The sequence below is a fragment of the Amblyomma americanum genome, chromosome 1 (assembly GCF_052857255.1).
Source record: "Amblyomma americanum isolate KBUSLIRL-KWMA chromosome 1, ASM5285725v1, whole genome shotgun sequence".
Classification (NCBI taxonomy): Eukaryota; Metazoa; Arthropoda; class Arachnida; order Ixodida; family Ixodidae; genus Amblyomma; species Amblyomma americanum.
Window position 1 is genome coordinate 246,922,170 of NC_135497.1, and position 16,637 is coordinate 246,938,806.

Consider the following 16,637-nt stretch of genomic DNA (forward strand, 5'->3'; position numbering starts at 1 on the left):
AGCAAGCTGTAAATGCAGCAAATGTGACGCGTAAAAGCAAGCCAAAGTAAACTGAAATTATGTGGCGCAACTATCAGGTAGTGGGTGCGGCAAAAGGGAAAAAACAGTTGGAAAAGCGCCATCCTAAAAGAGTATTCTGCTTACACAGATCATCACATCAGACCATCCGAGCATCTGTCAATTTTTTTCTCCTGCTTTTCAAGATAGCTACAGCAACCTTCACCACCAGACTCACAAGCTGCTGAGAGAAGCCAACTTTTATAACCTTGAGGCCACGTTGCATGCAAGGGTAAAGGAAAAAGTGGCTGGGAACATGGACAGGAAGGTGCTGAGGGAGTTGAGTGGAGTAGGGAAAGGAAAGATGGGCAAACGGGTGCAGGATGGGGCAGCATGAAACACAAAGCTTCAGGCACGATGACCACCACTGCTGCGTGCATAAATGCATCAGAGACTCTGCTGCATGATAGTGTCGCATTAATATCTAAAGTGTAGCCTCAAATAATATTGACATATCCATTGCTTCCGTATTTTTCTGTGGTGTCTCATTTTGTTTTCGATATTATTTTATTTTTTTCTAAGCCAGTTAGAGCCCTTGGCCTGAACAGTTCAAGATCATGTTAGTCTTTCATTTTCATGAGATCTCAACTTTCCTTCGTATTATGTTTGTGTAAATTTGGTGGTTTGCTGTAGATGCAGTATGAAAAAGTCAGGTCAATGCACCATCTGGCATCCATGGCAGCAAGTGGCCAGTAGGATTCTGCAACAAAGCACACACGCATGCATGCACACACAGACAGACAGGCAGTTTTTTTTTTTTTTTTTGTAAGGAACTTGATGGGTACAGAGATACCTAATACGTCTTCTGGTGTGGCAGAAAAGTAGCGGCTACAACAATTCTCATGCCAGTTTAGCAAAAAGATGTTGCGTAGCCTTTGTGTACCTCATTGTGTCCCAGTCTTAATCTATTCTTTTTGTCTTATTTTACTTTAATACATATAAATACACACAGGAAAAGAAAAAAGACACTCCAAAGGAGTCGGAGAAGAAGGGAGACCGTCGAGATGATCGCAAGTCAGACCGTCGTGAACGTCGGGACCGCAAGGTATGTGATGAATGTAATTTGCTTAGAAGTCTTGTTTTGTGACCATGTTTCATTTATGTGCTGTTAGGGTGGTTCTGAACAAACTGTTACATATAAAAGAGAGCTTGTTAATTCGACCCTTGTTAATTCAGAAGTCCCGATAATTCGGGTTGCTGGCTCGTTCCCACCCATGTAAGACTATGGCGTCGCACACTTGCTAATTCGGACACTACAGAGCTCCCGAAGAAAGGCAGGCTGTGTCCGGGTATGACTGGAACAGTAAGAGGTTGTTGAAATAGCTCCTCTGAAAACCTGAATCTGCCAGTCGTGATGACGAATGGACGGCGTAGACTCCAAGAACAGTCTGACCGCTTAGTTTCGCTTTTTTTGTGTGTGCGAGCTACTGTCGTGGCAGCCTAGTGGTTCGGGCATCCGCCTCGCATGCGGAAGATGCGGGGTTCAATCCCCAGTGCTACTGGGTACCCACTGGTGATACAATGGGTACAAGCTTTCCCCTAGCCTGGTGCTCTGCTTCTTTAGGGTAAAATGCTTGAGAAATGGGTCATTAGTCCCACCTTTAGAAGACAAAAACACGTTGTTCCATGGCATTCTTTGGCCCCAGGTGCCTTTGCACCATAAAAATTCACAATCACGATCTTTTTATGAGCTTCATGGCAGTCTGCAGCAATGGCTGCTAAACCAGCCTGCATCAGCGAGCCAACCAAGCCCAGCTGGGCGTTGTTTCATCGGATGCTGATTGATGCGACTCTAGTGTCTTGTTTTCTTCCCCCCCCCCCCCCCCCCTCCCCCCTCTTGTTTTTTCCTCGCTGCTGAGCGTCTCCTTCACTTTTGCCAACATGGTTCCGTTCTTTCAGTGTACTGAAACTTGTGCCATTCACTTTTTGTGTGGTGAAGCGTTCTCACACAAGACAGTGCCACTTGTGAGGAGTGTGACGAGGTAGTGGCGGAGCTCCACTGTGATGCATCGTGAAGGAAACTAAAAAGACCCTTACGATTTTGAAGCAGTTCTTGTTTGATGCTCCCTACAGTATGCATGCAATAAAAATGATTGCCACACTATTCTCATCTCAAAAGCAAGCAACCACTGCCCAGTCTTTCACAAAATTAAATTGATGTGATGCAAGAGGTTAACAGCTTTTTTGGGGTCATTTAATAATACAGACTTTTGGATGATTGAACATTTCTCTGGTCCCTTGAAGTTCAAATTAACGAGCTTTCACTGTATCATTATTTTGCTGCCCGTTTTGACTGTCTTGTGTATTGCCCTACTTTTGGACTTTCTAGACTTCACTTTTGTTATGATGGGTTCTAGCTCTGCTTTGAACGTCTTGGTATACAGTTTAGTCTACTTATAACCATCCGCCTGTAATACAGTCGAACCTCGATATATCGAACAGCGCGGTGATCGCAAAATAGTTCGATATACAGTAAAATCTCGTTACTACGAACATCAGATTAACGAAATTTTCAGATTTACGAATTTTTTTAAAATCCCCGCCAAAATGCCTATACTTTCAATGTAAAAAACTTTCAGTACTACGAATTTCAAATTACCGAATATTTCAGAATAACGTATGTAATTTAATCTCGCATTCGTCGCAAAACGCTTCGTTATTACGAAGTTCCGTACCAAATCCCTGAAGCTGACGCCTGTCATCATCATCCGAAGCATCAGCTATGCGCTTGGGAACTCGTTGCAACGGATACAGCCCCAGCGGTATCGCCATCACGCGAGGCGGCGCGAGCTGCCGCCCGATACAAAGGGTAAGGCCATTATCATCCACCCAGCGTGTGGTACTGCGCAGGCTATGGTACTGCGCAGCAGTCTTAAGCCTATTCAGCGCAGTGTCACCACGTCGACAGCGAACGTTAGGATCTGCGAAGTTATCGGCGCTGTGATTGTGTTGTGCATTAGCTTTGCTGACAATGAGTTCTCCTGGCCCCCGCGTTAAAAAGAAGCGACGCCAGTTTTCGCTTAAAGAAAAAGCGGACATTCTGTCGCAGCTGCTGGAAAAAAGCAAGCGGACTTGTGCAGGGAGCTTGGCATTACACCGTCAACAATAGCAACGATGTTCCAAGATCGGGACAAGATCGTAAAACTACATCGAGTGTCGCAGCTGGCTCCCTCAAGAAAACGTCTGCGGCTGGGCAACTACCGTGGACAGCGACTTTCGAATTATGTGGATAGCGACAGCGCGGCGGCTACATCCGCGGGGCTCACCACCGAAGACATCGTGAATCAAGTGCGTGAGCAAGACGATGCCAACACTGGATCAGCGCACGAAGAGGAAGAGATTGTTTCCAGCTCGGATGTCCTAGTCTTTCTAGAGAAGACCCGATCATTCCTCGGGCGCTGCAAAGATGTCCCCGATGACGTGCACAGGAAGGTCGAGGATGTGGAGACGTTCGTCCTGCAGCGTTTGTCGTCTACTCGCCAGAAGAAGATAAGACTTTTTCAAGCAATAAATTGTAGTTAAACTGTGCCCAGCGTTATCGTTTATTATTTACTTACCAACACATAAATCTGCTGCAAAGGTACCTAATTTTAGTTCTTGTGATGCATTACTGACATGAAAATAATGGTTTTTCAGTACTACGATATTTCAAAATAACGATTGAAATTCGGCGGTCCCGTGAAGTTCGTTGTAACGAGATTCTACTGTATCCAGAATTCGATATATAAAATCACATAGAAAACGCATCAAAAACTAGCATAAATCAATCAATGAACGAATTGTGGCGCAATAGATACTCACTTGAAGCTTCAAACAAAGTATTTATTTCGTGGGCTGAAAGTACTGTAGCAGCGTAGCCTGCTTCATATTGGCAACTGCGTGCCTGACCACGGCGTCCTCAACATAGTCCAAACGGTACACAAGAGATAGTCCCGTGCCTTCTATTGCGCCGCAGTAGCGGCGTACAAGGGCCAAGGCAGCTACAGCCTCAGTTGCAGTCGGGAGCGGGGCAACATCAGCGTTTGCGGGATCAACCTCGGCAGCGTCTTCGTTTGGCCGCTCAGCAGTAACTTCTGCCGTGATCTCCACGTCTGTTAACTCCGCCACTGTTCCGGTGCTGTCGTCACCGCCAACGAACTCGTCAATGCATATGCTGTGCGGCTCAGCACTGACAAAGCGCTCCAACAGGCTCCAGGTTTCTTCGAGCTGGCATTCTTCCTCTGTGCAGTCCAACGCCAAATCTTCGGTTGCTTCCTCGGAAGCTTCTTCAATGCGGCGCACGAAACCCGCATGCCGAAAGCAGTGAACTATTGTCGACTGCTTGACGCTGTCCCACGAGGCTTTCAGCATTTGAATGGCACCCAAAAGGTCAATCTTTAGCTCTTGGCCCATCCGCAGCTTTATCAGCAAAATGTCGATGAGCCGACGCTTAAAAATGGTCTTGAAAGCGCGAATAATGACCTGGTTTTACCGCGGTAAAAAAATAATTTCAGTATTGCTCAGCTGGACATCGGTGTGGTGTGCTGTGCAATTGTCAACGATGAGGCAAACCGTCCGGCCTTGATGCGCCAGCTCAGAGTCTCATGCCTTCAACCATTTTTGGAATATATCCCGAGTCATCCACGATTTCTTGTCCCAGGCATATGTAACCGGAACGCTTGGGAAGTTGTGCATGCACCTCGGGGTTCGAACTTGCCTACGACAAGTGGCCGCTGCTTCGTGCTTCCGTCCATATCTGCAGCCAACAGAACTGTGATACGAGCCTTGCCTTGCTTGCTGCCGTGGCACTTGTCTCCGCGGGTGTTGAGGGTTTGTCGTGGAAGCATTTGCTAGAACAGGCCCGTTTCGTCAGCATTAAATATCTGATTGCGCTTATATTTGGTGAGAACCTGAAGCCACTCTTGTTCAAGCCACTTCTTGATCTCGCCTTCATTGGCGTCCTCACTTTCCCCCGAGACTGTCTTACCAACAATGTTAAAGCGGGCCTTAAAACGTTGCAGCCAACCGCTGCTGGCATTGAAGTTCTCGGCGCCGAGAATGAACGCAAAATTCTTGGTCTTCTGTTGTAGCATTGGCCCCGATAAAGGAATATTCCGGGCCCTTACGTCGATAAACCATTTGTAAAGTGCCTTCTCGACGTCTTCAAAGGCAGCTTTGCGCACTCGCCGTGCGCCTGAGTGCTGGTTTTTTTCTGCTTGGCCTTCATATCACTCTTGTTTTTAAGCAGAGGGCTCCTTGGAATGTTGAAAGCTTCGGTGACGCTTGACTTTTTTTTCGCCATTTTCAACGCGTTGTATTGCTTCCAATTTCGCAGCAAATGTCAGGGACGTCCGCTTCTTCGCGTTTGCAGCCATCACACCAACCACTCCACGACAGGCCTAAGCCACACACGATAACAACGACTGGCGTAGCACAAGCGGCGGCACCGAGACACGTGTCGTTGACGTTGTCAAACTAGCCAAGCCACGCGAAGCCGCCGCGTGCATACGCCGCTACGTTCAAATGGCGCCTTCGGTGCGATCGATGTGGACAGCTATCATATGCAGCAGTCGGGAATGCCCATCGCGCTGTTCGAAATAAAAAAATAAAAAATGCATGCGATTTTCTAAGTGATATAGAAAGTGTTCGATATACGCAATAATTCGATATATCCGTGTTCAATATATCGAGGTTTGACTGTATAGTCAACCCTTGCTTTATGTCTAATTTCAGTAGAAGTTAAATTTCTGTAACGAAGTGAAGAATGCAGGAATAAATGTGGTATCAGTTATAGCAAAACAGTTTCTCGTATTTGCATGGTCTGAAATAAGTTACAAGCAGAGAAAATGAGAAGTGATATTTTCCTGTTGTTTAAATCACCCATGCCTTTTACACACTGGCGCCACTATGACTGGCAAGTGATCGAACCATTGCTCCACATTGAGTTTTTCATTCAACTGGATTCATTGTGGGAGGGAGTGATGTAGTCAAGCATGGTCAAGTTTCTTATTTTTCAATGTTTTGAAAAGCAATCAGTGCAGTCAGATCCATCTGAATCACGTTCGTTTCTTCATATTTTTCTACTTTGAGGTGCCATGAATGGATTGTTAGTGCTTTTAGTAGCGAGGTAAGAAGCATCCAACTGTGAGTTGTGGATGCGAATGAATGAACCCACCTAACATGGGTTCAAGCAAGAGCAAGCTGAAGGGACAGCCAGCGTCTACCGTGCGACCTGCACTCTCGTTCTAAAGGAAGGAAGGCGCTGTTGAAAGCACAAGTATTTAGTAAGCTGCATTACAAAACACTGCACCAGGAAGTGGGCCCGCAAAGCAAGGACTGCACATGCTTGGCAGTGCAAATATGGGCAGTCACAGGCCACACGACCAGCTAGAGTTAAATCGCATGGCACAGCACGAAGGTGGATGGGAAATGTGTGGAGCACATCTTGACAACAAAGGTCGCATGTTGATGGCCCATTGCGCATCACAGCCGGCAATGGCTGGTGGGTACGGAAAACCAGTCATATCGGTCCCTCCCGACCTTGGAGCATCCGCATCGTACAGGCGGTCAACAGAACTCCTTTCGGACATGGACCCGAGCATATATGTATACAAGGCACGTGTGTTTCACCACCCGTGTTCTTGGTCGCTTAGCAAATGCCAGTGAACCAGAAGGAAAACACTGTGCGCACCTTGCTGCTGCCTGAGTAGGTGGCAGGCTCCCATTCATTTGTTGTTGTTGTTGTTAGCCTATCAAAAGATGGCACATACCCACACTGGGGGATCGGCCAAGAATCTGGTGGCTATTCACCTGAACGCAGTTAACAAAAAGGAAAAGCACGTGGGAGCGCAACACCGGTGAATTTTTCGTCATGAACAGAAAAGCCGAAACCATGCTCCAAACGCTACTTGGTATGAACAAATGGGGATGTGAAGTTGGAACCCGAAGAATGGAAGGGAGGGCGGTGGGTAGCAGTGGCAGCGCTTTTGCGTCTTTCAAGAAGCGCAATCCACACAAAGCAAAAGGCAAGAAGGTTGAGCGAACTCGCAGTGCAATGATGGGACTTTTGCTTTGACTGCCCTCCTGCATCTTTAGTGCAGTACATACCATATTTACACGATTGGAAGTCGACCTATTTTTCAAACTTTGAAAATCTGAAGTGGGGAGGCTGACACACAATCAAAACGAAAACATCGCAGTATAAGTAAAGGCGAGACAAAAAAGATATCAGGCATGCTACAACGTGGTTGCATGTTTGCTGCGCAGCTCTGTCACATCGCTCTTGGTGCTGGCCTTGAGCAGCTGCTATGTCAACGCGCAGAACTGGCATGCCCTTCCCCCGCGGGCGGCGGCCGATGGCAGCTATCGATAAGAAGCTAACTGGCACCCCACACTTCCCACACGTATCTCCTGACTGCGGCTGCTGATAAGCAGCGGCGGCCCCATAACGCAGTTGCGTTCTACGGGAAACTCTAGTGTCCAGCACATTTTCTTTTTACTTTCAAATGCGCGCTCAGTACTCAAGGGAGCGTTGATAGTTTATAGGAAGGCCGCTGTTCCGATTGAGGCGGCGCCTCCACTCGGAACGGCAGCGGCGTCGGGGAGTGTCGGTAGCCAACGGAAGAGCCGACACCATTCATGCGTAGTTTCTTTGGTTTCTCTTTGGCTCCGATGCATTTGACTACTGCTGGCCGCGTTTCACAAGTTTTAATGTAGTGCTTCGTCAGTCGTCATTTGTGCTCCGTGTCCGGTAAGCGACCCGCACTCATTCATGGCTACATTCAAGATGGCTGTCATTCTTTACGCCGAAGAAACGGAACAACTGCGCACCAAGCCACAAGTTCGACGTTCGCAACGGGTGATACAGGTGTGGCAGCTGCAGTGAGAAATTTTCAGCTGTTCCACGTGATGTCGTGATGTGGCCGTTCGTAAAGTGCGGGATTTCGCTGGACGACGACGTTACAACGATGGGCTGTGGGACCGCAGCAGCGATAACGACGGCAGCGCTAGTGAGGACGATGGCTCAGGTGTGGGCGAGTAGTCCAGTGACTAACACGTTTTCGTTTTGGAATGTGCCCACGGGCACGGCCGCGCGCGGCAGTCGATAGTGGCTGGCGATAAACAGGGGCCGCTGGATAATGCTATCACGTTCAACTATCCAAGGCCAAGCTTAAACAACCTCGAAGTTTTTTGTTTTTTTGGGGGGGAAATGTGATTTGGGGAGGTCAACTTACGTTCAAGTCGATTTACAATCGTGTAAATACGGTAATTCATTTGCATAGTCATTGCATTTACTGACTCCGTTCAGTTGTTGCTTAAACATCGAGTGGAATGATTCTTTTAAATGTGGTCTTACCTTTTGGCACTTCAGCACTTTTGGAAGTCAGTGGAACTCTGGAAAGAGGGTGCTTAGTACAAACAGCTAAGGACAACTAGGGTAATGAAAACGCTGTGCAAAGCTGTACCAATTTCGCTCTAGGTTAACTGTATGCAAAGCAGCAAGGAGCTTGATGAAACACTGATCATTTGTTTTTGTTCTTCAGGAGGATGAGAAAAAAACTGATGACCAGGATGAGAGTGATGCTGCTTCAGAACAATCAGATGCAGAGGGTGACTCTGAAGAAAACAAAGGTATGGCATGCATCATTTCATGTTATTTTTCATTTGTAATGAAGGTAAACACTGCTTTGATTTGTGATTTAAGATGCTTTGCAAGAATGAACACATTTTTTTTTTGCTGCTGCTGCTATGGGCAGCAGTATACAAGTTTTCGTTCGACATGCTATGCAGAAGCTGTTAACTCTTTGTCTGGAATTTTCTTTGACAAATGTGCATTTGAAGGGTATTAGTTACCTGGCATATTCTTTGTAATGATCTGCTTTTCTTGGGACAGATATGTTAATGGGCAGATAGGTTGTTGACAGGCGTGTGTCTTATTCTACAGAAAAACGACCTCGCAAGGAAAGCCGTGCCCAGCAACAACGCACAGTGCAGCGTCATCTTCTGTTGTCATTCATATACTTTGACCAAAACCAGTGTGGCTACCTGCAAGATAGAGACCTTGAAGACATTTTCTACATCATTGGCCTTGAACTTTCACGTGGTCAAGTAAGAAAACACTAATCCTCGCTGTGGTCTCTGGATGTTGTAGTCATGGCAGCTCCAATCGGTGATACAGGCAGCGCGCTAAGCTGCAACAAATCTTGCTTTTTAGGTGCTCGATTTAAAGCTTGTGGGTACCGTTCTGGACCCCTGGCCTGCATTTGTGTGTAGATTGGGCCATGTGTGTATTGTGGTTTGTACGGATCATGGCCTTTGTTTACATTTTGTTGGAAAACTCTTCCCTTGGCTGGAAGGGCAATCTCATAAGCCTACAGGATGCATATGGTGCGGTGTCTCTTAATGGAGTTAAGTTGCATAGCAATTAGGGGTGTGCGAGTATTGAAATTTTCGTATACAAATCGGATATGAATGTAAAGAAAAAATGGCTTCGAATATCGAATATCTGGTCAGCACAAAAAATAAATTCAGAAAAGATAAACAAGCAGACATTGTTGCTCATATTTTTTTCAAAATAGTGTATGGCCTTTGCAACTGAAATAAACAAAACTAGACTGCCTGACCACCGTATATAAAAAACATGATGTGCGCAGAAATGTATACTACTTAATAGAACAGCATAACAGTATCCAACCTGTAATGTGGTCAGGCAAAATGAAATCCATAACATGACAAGACTGGAAACAAAAATAACATGATGGCTAGTAAAACTTCATTAATTCGGAGTTCAAAGAACCGACGGAAATGCCCGGGTTACTCGAAGGTCGATTTATAAAATGCCCAGCGGCCCCGAAAAAAACTACCGAAAATGCGGTAGTTTTATGAGGCGGCTTTATCGTGCAAACGCCTATAATCCTGTGACGAGCAGAGAGTTTCGGTGTGCTGGAAGACATCGCGAACGTAAGCGAGATGGGAACGCACATTGACCTCGGAATGGCGAGACTGTTTCTAAAAAGGAAAAAAAAAAAATGACCAGCGATGCGTCAGTCAGCATCTGAAAGCGGCACGGTGCTGAGATTGGACTACTGGCGAATGTGCACGCAGACAGTTGCCATTTCCACGGGCGAGTGGCGTAGCTCAGAAACCAAAACTACGCGGCCAGGTTATTTTTTTGACCTTGTGACAGGGGCCCTCCGAACATTGTCACGCCTGCCGTTACGCCCACTTAAGAGGCGCATGGGTTACAGTGCACTATGCAATAGGTGGGATTTTTACAGGATCGCTTGCCCTGTTGTGACACCTCGACTTGCCCCTTCGGGAGCCTCACGCGAAATTCCGCAAGTAGGCTTTCCCGCATAGCGTAGTTGACCAAAACAAAATGGCGGTGGTCACGCTCAGAGAGTTGAGGTGGCAGAACGAATGCCATGGGTGTGGGAATTAATTAGATAGCGTATTACGGAAGGATAAAGAAATAAACTCACTTTCGCGTTGCAATTGTTAGAAGTGGGTCGACCCCCATGTAGGTTCGCTGCACATGTGGTATGTGGGAAAGCCCACTTGCGGAATTGTGCACAAGGTCAAGCCTAGCGGCATCGAAATGCGATTGGTCCACACATAAACGATGGGGAAGAAAGAGAACAGGGCCTTTATATTGTTTTCCTGGAACTTTAAACTCTATATTCAGATAATTTGCCCAGATATTGCACTTTTGCAACAATCAAATTTACGAAAGCCGGCGCAGTATACGATCGCTGCCGAGTATTTGGGAATTTTCGAACATTCGGAAATTCACTAATATCGTTTCTCGAATACGAATATGAACCGATTATGAAACATATTCGATTCATATTCGAAATTTCTAATATTTACTCACCTCTAATAGCAATGCAACAGAAACAGCCTGTCCTTGTCGTCTCTGTCCTGGTGCTGGATACAGGAATCTTGTTCCACAACTAGGAGCCAGTGCCCTCTGAGCAAAACAGGAGTCCTTTTTAACAAACAGCCTATAGCTCCATGAAAGCAGACATCCCAGGAGCCCTCCAGCCATAGACTAGGAATTCCAGCACCAGTACCTTTATCTTGTACATTCGTGTGCAAGTTCACACAATATCAGTGAAGAAGAAAAAATATACTATATAGTGCCTTTGTGCTATCTGCTCACTCAGGCATTAAGCTACACTGTCACTTGGGAGTCTGCATGCAAAGGTAGTGGGGGCATTAATAAGGGGAGGTACGTGTTTTATTGATTGATGCTGCTGATGTTGCTGTGCATAAACTTTTGCCTGGTATTGTACTCTCCGGCTGTGACAAAAATAAGCTGCTTTTGTTGACCTGAGCACTTGGAGTCTCTTGTGCAGTGTTAAATGAGTGTTTTGTTCTCTTTCTTTTCTCCCTGCCCCTTTTTTAAGACCACAAGTTGAACAGTTAAACCAAGAAGTTAATAAAATCACTGTGCAGTATAAGTAGGGGTTCGACTTTTCGGTTTAAACTGAAAAATACGGATTAAAGTACCACGAATTCGTTTTTTGAGATTCAGTTTTAACCAAGGAAGTTCAGTATTTCTGGCATGCATGTGAGAACTAACTGGCTCCTCAGTGCCAGTTATAGCAGGTCGCAGCATAAAAAAAGAAGTGCTGGAGCCAGGAACGTGGTGAGACAAAGATATCTGGAGTTTAGTACAGTAACTGTGAGGTATGAGGCATTGATCCGTGAACTGAGACACACCGATTCAGATAGGAAAGCTCGGAAAGCGTAGTTCCATCTGCTCATAATTATCACCACATGGAGGGGGGGGGGGGGGTCACTTTGTTAAGTAGGTTTTCCACTGAGTGTAAGGACATGGAAAGCTTTTGGAACTGTAACAAGCAGCCCTCTGTGTGAAACCATGCATAACAAACACAAAGATGTCATGTTCTGGCTACTGCGATAATTAGGCAGTTTTTCCATCGCTTCCCCAGGACACTGATCATAGGGTGCACAGTCTTCTCGTTTAGCCCAGAGTGTAACGAGAACGTGACAATCAAGTTTTTAGAATTAAACTTCGACTTACGTTCTGGCTCATGGCCCAATCATTTAACTTTGGCATTTTTTTAAATAAATAAATTTTACTTTTTGCTACGACTGTGCGACTTTCTTCAACAAAGACAGCTGTTAAGGGGGGACACGGCTCTTTCGGGCTCCAATCTTCATGTGTCTCATGCTGGCTAACTTGTGCTCGCGCCATCACGCGTGATTCGCAAATTTCACGCACAGAAGAACACCTGCGGCAGCTTCAGTTGGCAGAAACTCATTCCGCGGAAGTCAAGGCAGCCACACATCCTCCGATTATAGAGATTTAGCATAGCATGATCCGCTTCCGCATGGAGCCACTGTACATGCACAGATCACTCTGAGGATGCCGCAAAGCACCAGAGGCCGGCCAGCTGTTTGCATGCCTGCCCCGTCGGGACTAATCAGCTCGTGTGCACTAGTGGCATGCGGAAGCGGATCCGCGCCATGCTAAACCTCTCTGTTGATGCGCACTTCCGTGCCGGTTACCGTGCGTGTGCACCACGGGTAGCACGGCCACACACACGTGGCTGGAAGGGATCTAAGCGCCGTGCTTCTGCTTGCTTGCGTCTGTTGCCACGAGCATGCACAGACTGGCTCCAGCATACTCACTGGAGTGCAGGCACGCGGCGAGGCATCGGGGCTTAGTTGCACAGGCACCATGGTCCTGGAGGAGGAATACTGCACTGAAACCACATGGAGCAAGAGTTCCAAAACATTATTCGCTTGAGGCGAATACTTCGGGATTTCGAATACCAAATATTCGTATCGAATCGAATATCAAAAACTCTACTATTTGACCAAATATTCGAAGTTATTGAATACTCGCACATGTCTACGAATTAGGTTATCTCTGTGGTAACAAAAGCACAGTTATGTCCCGTTTAAAATGCATTGTTGTTGGTGTTTGAAGTTGTCAGTGACTCAAACCATGAGTTGTTTGTAAATAAAATCAAAACTTTGTCAATATGTGCACATTTCTCCTCTAAGCTTGGAACAGAGACATGAAGAGATCGTTGTAAGCAATAAGAGCAAATCTTTGTGGTGGTCAGTTCTCTGTTTTTTTCATGTAGGCATGTGTTGTTGTGACCATTTTCCACTTCTTCACAGGTACGTCGTCTGCTTCAAAAAGTGTCAAAGCGTGAGACAGTACGATACCGAAGCCTTACTGATGCACCAGTTTGTCCCGAGGACATTGTTGAGGAGGCACCTGTGGCTGATGAAGAAATGGTGGACGACGAAGATGGGCCTGTTAAAGAGCAGCCATCTCAGCATGACCTTGCAGAAATCGCCTTAGGTGTGTGCGACAGCTTCCGCTGCACCTATTATCTCTCTCTTACACACACACACACACACGCACCACACACACATACACACATTTTTTGTTTGTTAACAGCAGTTGGAGGTTGAAAAACGTTTTTTTTTTATAGAAAACTTGTGCTTTTGTATGCAAAGGTTAGTTTGTACAAATTCTACATGTGCAGGCAAGATTCAGGTCTGAGGTTGGCAAATATGTATTCAGTTGTGTTGTGGTGGAAAATTTACACTAATATTAAGGCAAACTTGCGTAATCACATGTTGTAGTTCCAACTATGCTATGCGTTGCAATCCTTATGGATTGCGCTGTTCTTTCTCAGCATAACACTGCTCTGTGGAAGCAAAAAATGGCACCATTGCTAGAGTTTTCTGGTTCCTTGGCAATGGATTACCGCAAAAAATAAGACCCTCTGGTTAGGAAGGCTTCGATGACGAATAAGCACCTAGGAAGTCTCCAAGGAGACGAGGGGAAACGTTAACAGTGATGGCAGATTTGCTGCTACGTGTAGGCCTAAGCTGGCCTAATTGCACCTAAGGTGTCAATGACTCTTGAACTCTTAAACTACTGTGAAAGAATGACAGATTTTGAGTGTTTTAAATCAAAATTTATTTCTCCAAGAAGTGCTGATTGCACTGTACATTTTAACAGTCGAACCTTGCTAATGAAATGGTTTGTAACGAAGTAATGGATATAACGAAGCAGTGACAATTCTCTTTGGAAACTGTCAACATGGGCTATAACCAAGCTACGGCTAGAACGAAGTACCATATTTACACGATTGTAAATCGACCTATTTTTCAAAATTTGAAAATCTGAAGGGGGGCGATCGACTTAAAATCGAAGCCAAAGCATCGCATAATAAATAAAGGTGAGACAAACGGAATATTAGGCATGCTACAGTGTGGTTGCATTTTTGTGTGACTCCATCGCATCTCTCCTGGTGCTGGCCTTGAGCAGCTGCTATGCCAGTTTTATTTTGTTGTATTTCTCTCTATTCTACTGATTTCATGCCTTGTGCTCGGATTTTTGCTCTTAATATGGTCCAGTTGGTACTTGATTATTACAGGCACATGTGTAAGCATTTCTAAAGTACTGTATTTGCATGTATAGAAGGCAGCTATGAACGCAACACAAGTTGGGAATTTCAGCCTTTGGGAAAAAATATTGTAATTGCAACATGAGCTCTAAATGTTCAACGAAACAAGCTGAGGGCTATGTGGGAACAAGGTGTCGTCTTCTCACCCACCTCCAATGGTCGCCCACCTCTCATGGTGGGCAACCTGCGAGCAGGCTTTATGGCCAACTATGCAACACACTTTTTGGCAAAATGTGCTATGGCCATGAGTTGGTTTTGAACCCGCGGCGGTTCAAACAGGTCAACTTTGTTAGCCACTGCATTAGACCACTACATCATCGTTGCTACCGAAAATCCCGTTTAACTGCCGGCTTCTAGCGCTGTGCTTTGGATGTTTTCATCAGCTTCCGTCAGTGCGCAACACATGCAAAACACACCGCTATCGCATTGCCCTCTTAAACAGAGTCTTGAACCGGAATGGAAGCAAAAGTTAAAACCGTAATATAATTCATATTGCGCCTAACCACATTAAATCGTCCATTTTTTTTGGTGATTATTTGATGGTTTGGCCTTCGCAATAATTCACTTTTTTTCAGTCCCTTGAGGTTGTTGTTAATGTGGTTTTAAATGCGGTTGTACTGTATTCCAGTGCATTATTGATAACTTTTTTCAGCCGCACGACCAGCTGGAGGCTTCTGGTTGAGTAAACATATCGGTGCTTTTTACCCATATTTTATGTTGTTCCTAAAGCTTTTAGCTTCGTGTGTATAGAGAAATAGTTCGAAAGTACTCGTGTGCATAGATGTATCTATAAACCGACTTACATTTAGCCTTGGATCATAGTAAGGTTTACTTCCGATACAATAAGAATCTTTGGTACCTTGAAGTTTGAATTAATGCCAGTCTACTGTACAGTATAGTGTGATTTGATCTGTCAGCACAAAATATTTCGAGTCCAAGACAGCATCTTCCATAACAGCAAAAAGTCAGCTTATTGTCGCAAGCCACTGCAAGTAAGCCAGTGTGTGTCAGTACTGGAAAGTAAGCATCCAGTCTGGAAAATCAAATTGAGCTCTGCAGAGCCCATCAATCATGAATATGTGCCCGTTTCTGTGATGTGCATATCAGTCCCCGAACGAAGTCTGAAATAATGTGGAAGTTAGAAAAAAGTGATTAGGGACTGTACATGAAATAACATTATTGTATTGCGCTTTATTCTGCTAAGTACCCTACGGAGAGAAGCATAGATAAGCATGCATTTGTAGTGTGTATGACCTCCTTAAAATTAGTTGAGGCACCTACCACAAATCTAAAACTAAATTTGAAAATGGAGTATTGCCTGTTGTTTTGAAAAAAAAAAATATTTTTTTAACAAACTTTTTTCTCATAAATAGTGCAGTCCTGAACAAAGCCAGTTGACTTGTTCTCCGATGCAAATGATGATGTTCTGGAATGCAAATGATAATGTTCTTAAGATTCGATGCAAGCCTCAAATTTAATGTGTGTATTGGTTCACAGCTTTCTGAAAAGGTGAAGCGAACTGTTTAATGCAGCTGTGTACCATCAAACCCTCATTAAAAATCTCTGATAGCTGAAACTTCACTCAAACGTGACTCATAGCCTGCATGCAGCTGTGGGTTTAGAAATCCACTTCCCATCCTTCTCTCTTGTGTTTTAACTTTTGCATTGGTTTTTCCTTGTAGGCAACCGCGGTCTCCTGCTGAAGCCAGAGAGTGGTCCTCAGGAGTGTAGTGTCGCTGATCCGTCAGCTGCGTTGGCACCTGCCAGTGCTTCCGGTGCCAAGTTGGTCTTCCATGATGGAGCCCTGCTGGATGTGGGCAAGATACTACGTCAGGTGGAACGCAGTGAAAGGGCCCGCACAAGCTCGGAGACTCGCCTGAAGGAACTCATTGAAGCCTTGGGTGTGTAGCTAGTACTGTGATAGGCACCTTAGAAGCTAACTTCATCACTTATCACAGATGCAGTAAACAGCAGTTTGCGTGTTTGTAAGAGGAAGGAAAAACATTTATTGAAGTTGTGGGCTTTGGCCCAAAAGAGCCGCGGACGTGACCACTGGATTGCGAAATTGTCCATGGCGCACAAATAGATGCTAGTTTCTCAGCATAGAACAAACGCTTAGTTTGAGGATGGGAGATCTTG

General features: G+C 45.4%; 1 protein-coding gene across 2 annotated transcripts in view; it reads left to right on the forward strand.

The window, feature by feature from the left end:
* LOC144114887 (cell division cycle and apoptosis regulator protein 1-like) overlaps positions 1–16,637 on the forward strand; it is a 145,576-nt gene that overhangs the window by 112,346 nt on the left and 16,593 nt on the right. For both annotated transcript variants that reach the window (XM_077648894.1, XM_077648895.1), the window contains 5 exons: positions 1,010–1,102; positions 8,580–8,667; positions 8,981–9,144; positions 13,195–13,381; positions 16,181–16,399. In XM_077648894.1, coding sequence (XP_077505020.1) covers positions 1,010–1,102; positions 8,580–8,667; positions 8,981–9,144; positions 13,195–13,381; positions 16,181–16,399 — 751 coding nt within the window. The remainder of the gene's footprint in view (positions 1–1,009; positions 1,103–8,579; positions 8,668–8,980; positions 9,145–13,194; positions 13,382–16,180; positions 16,400–16,637) is intronic.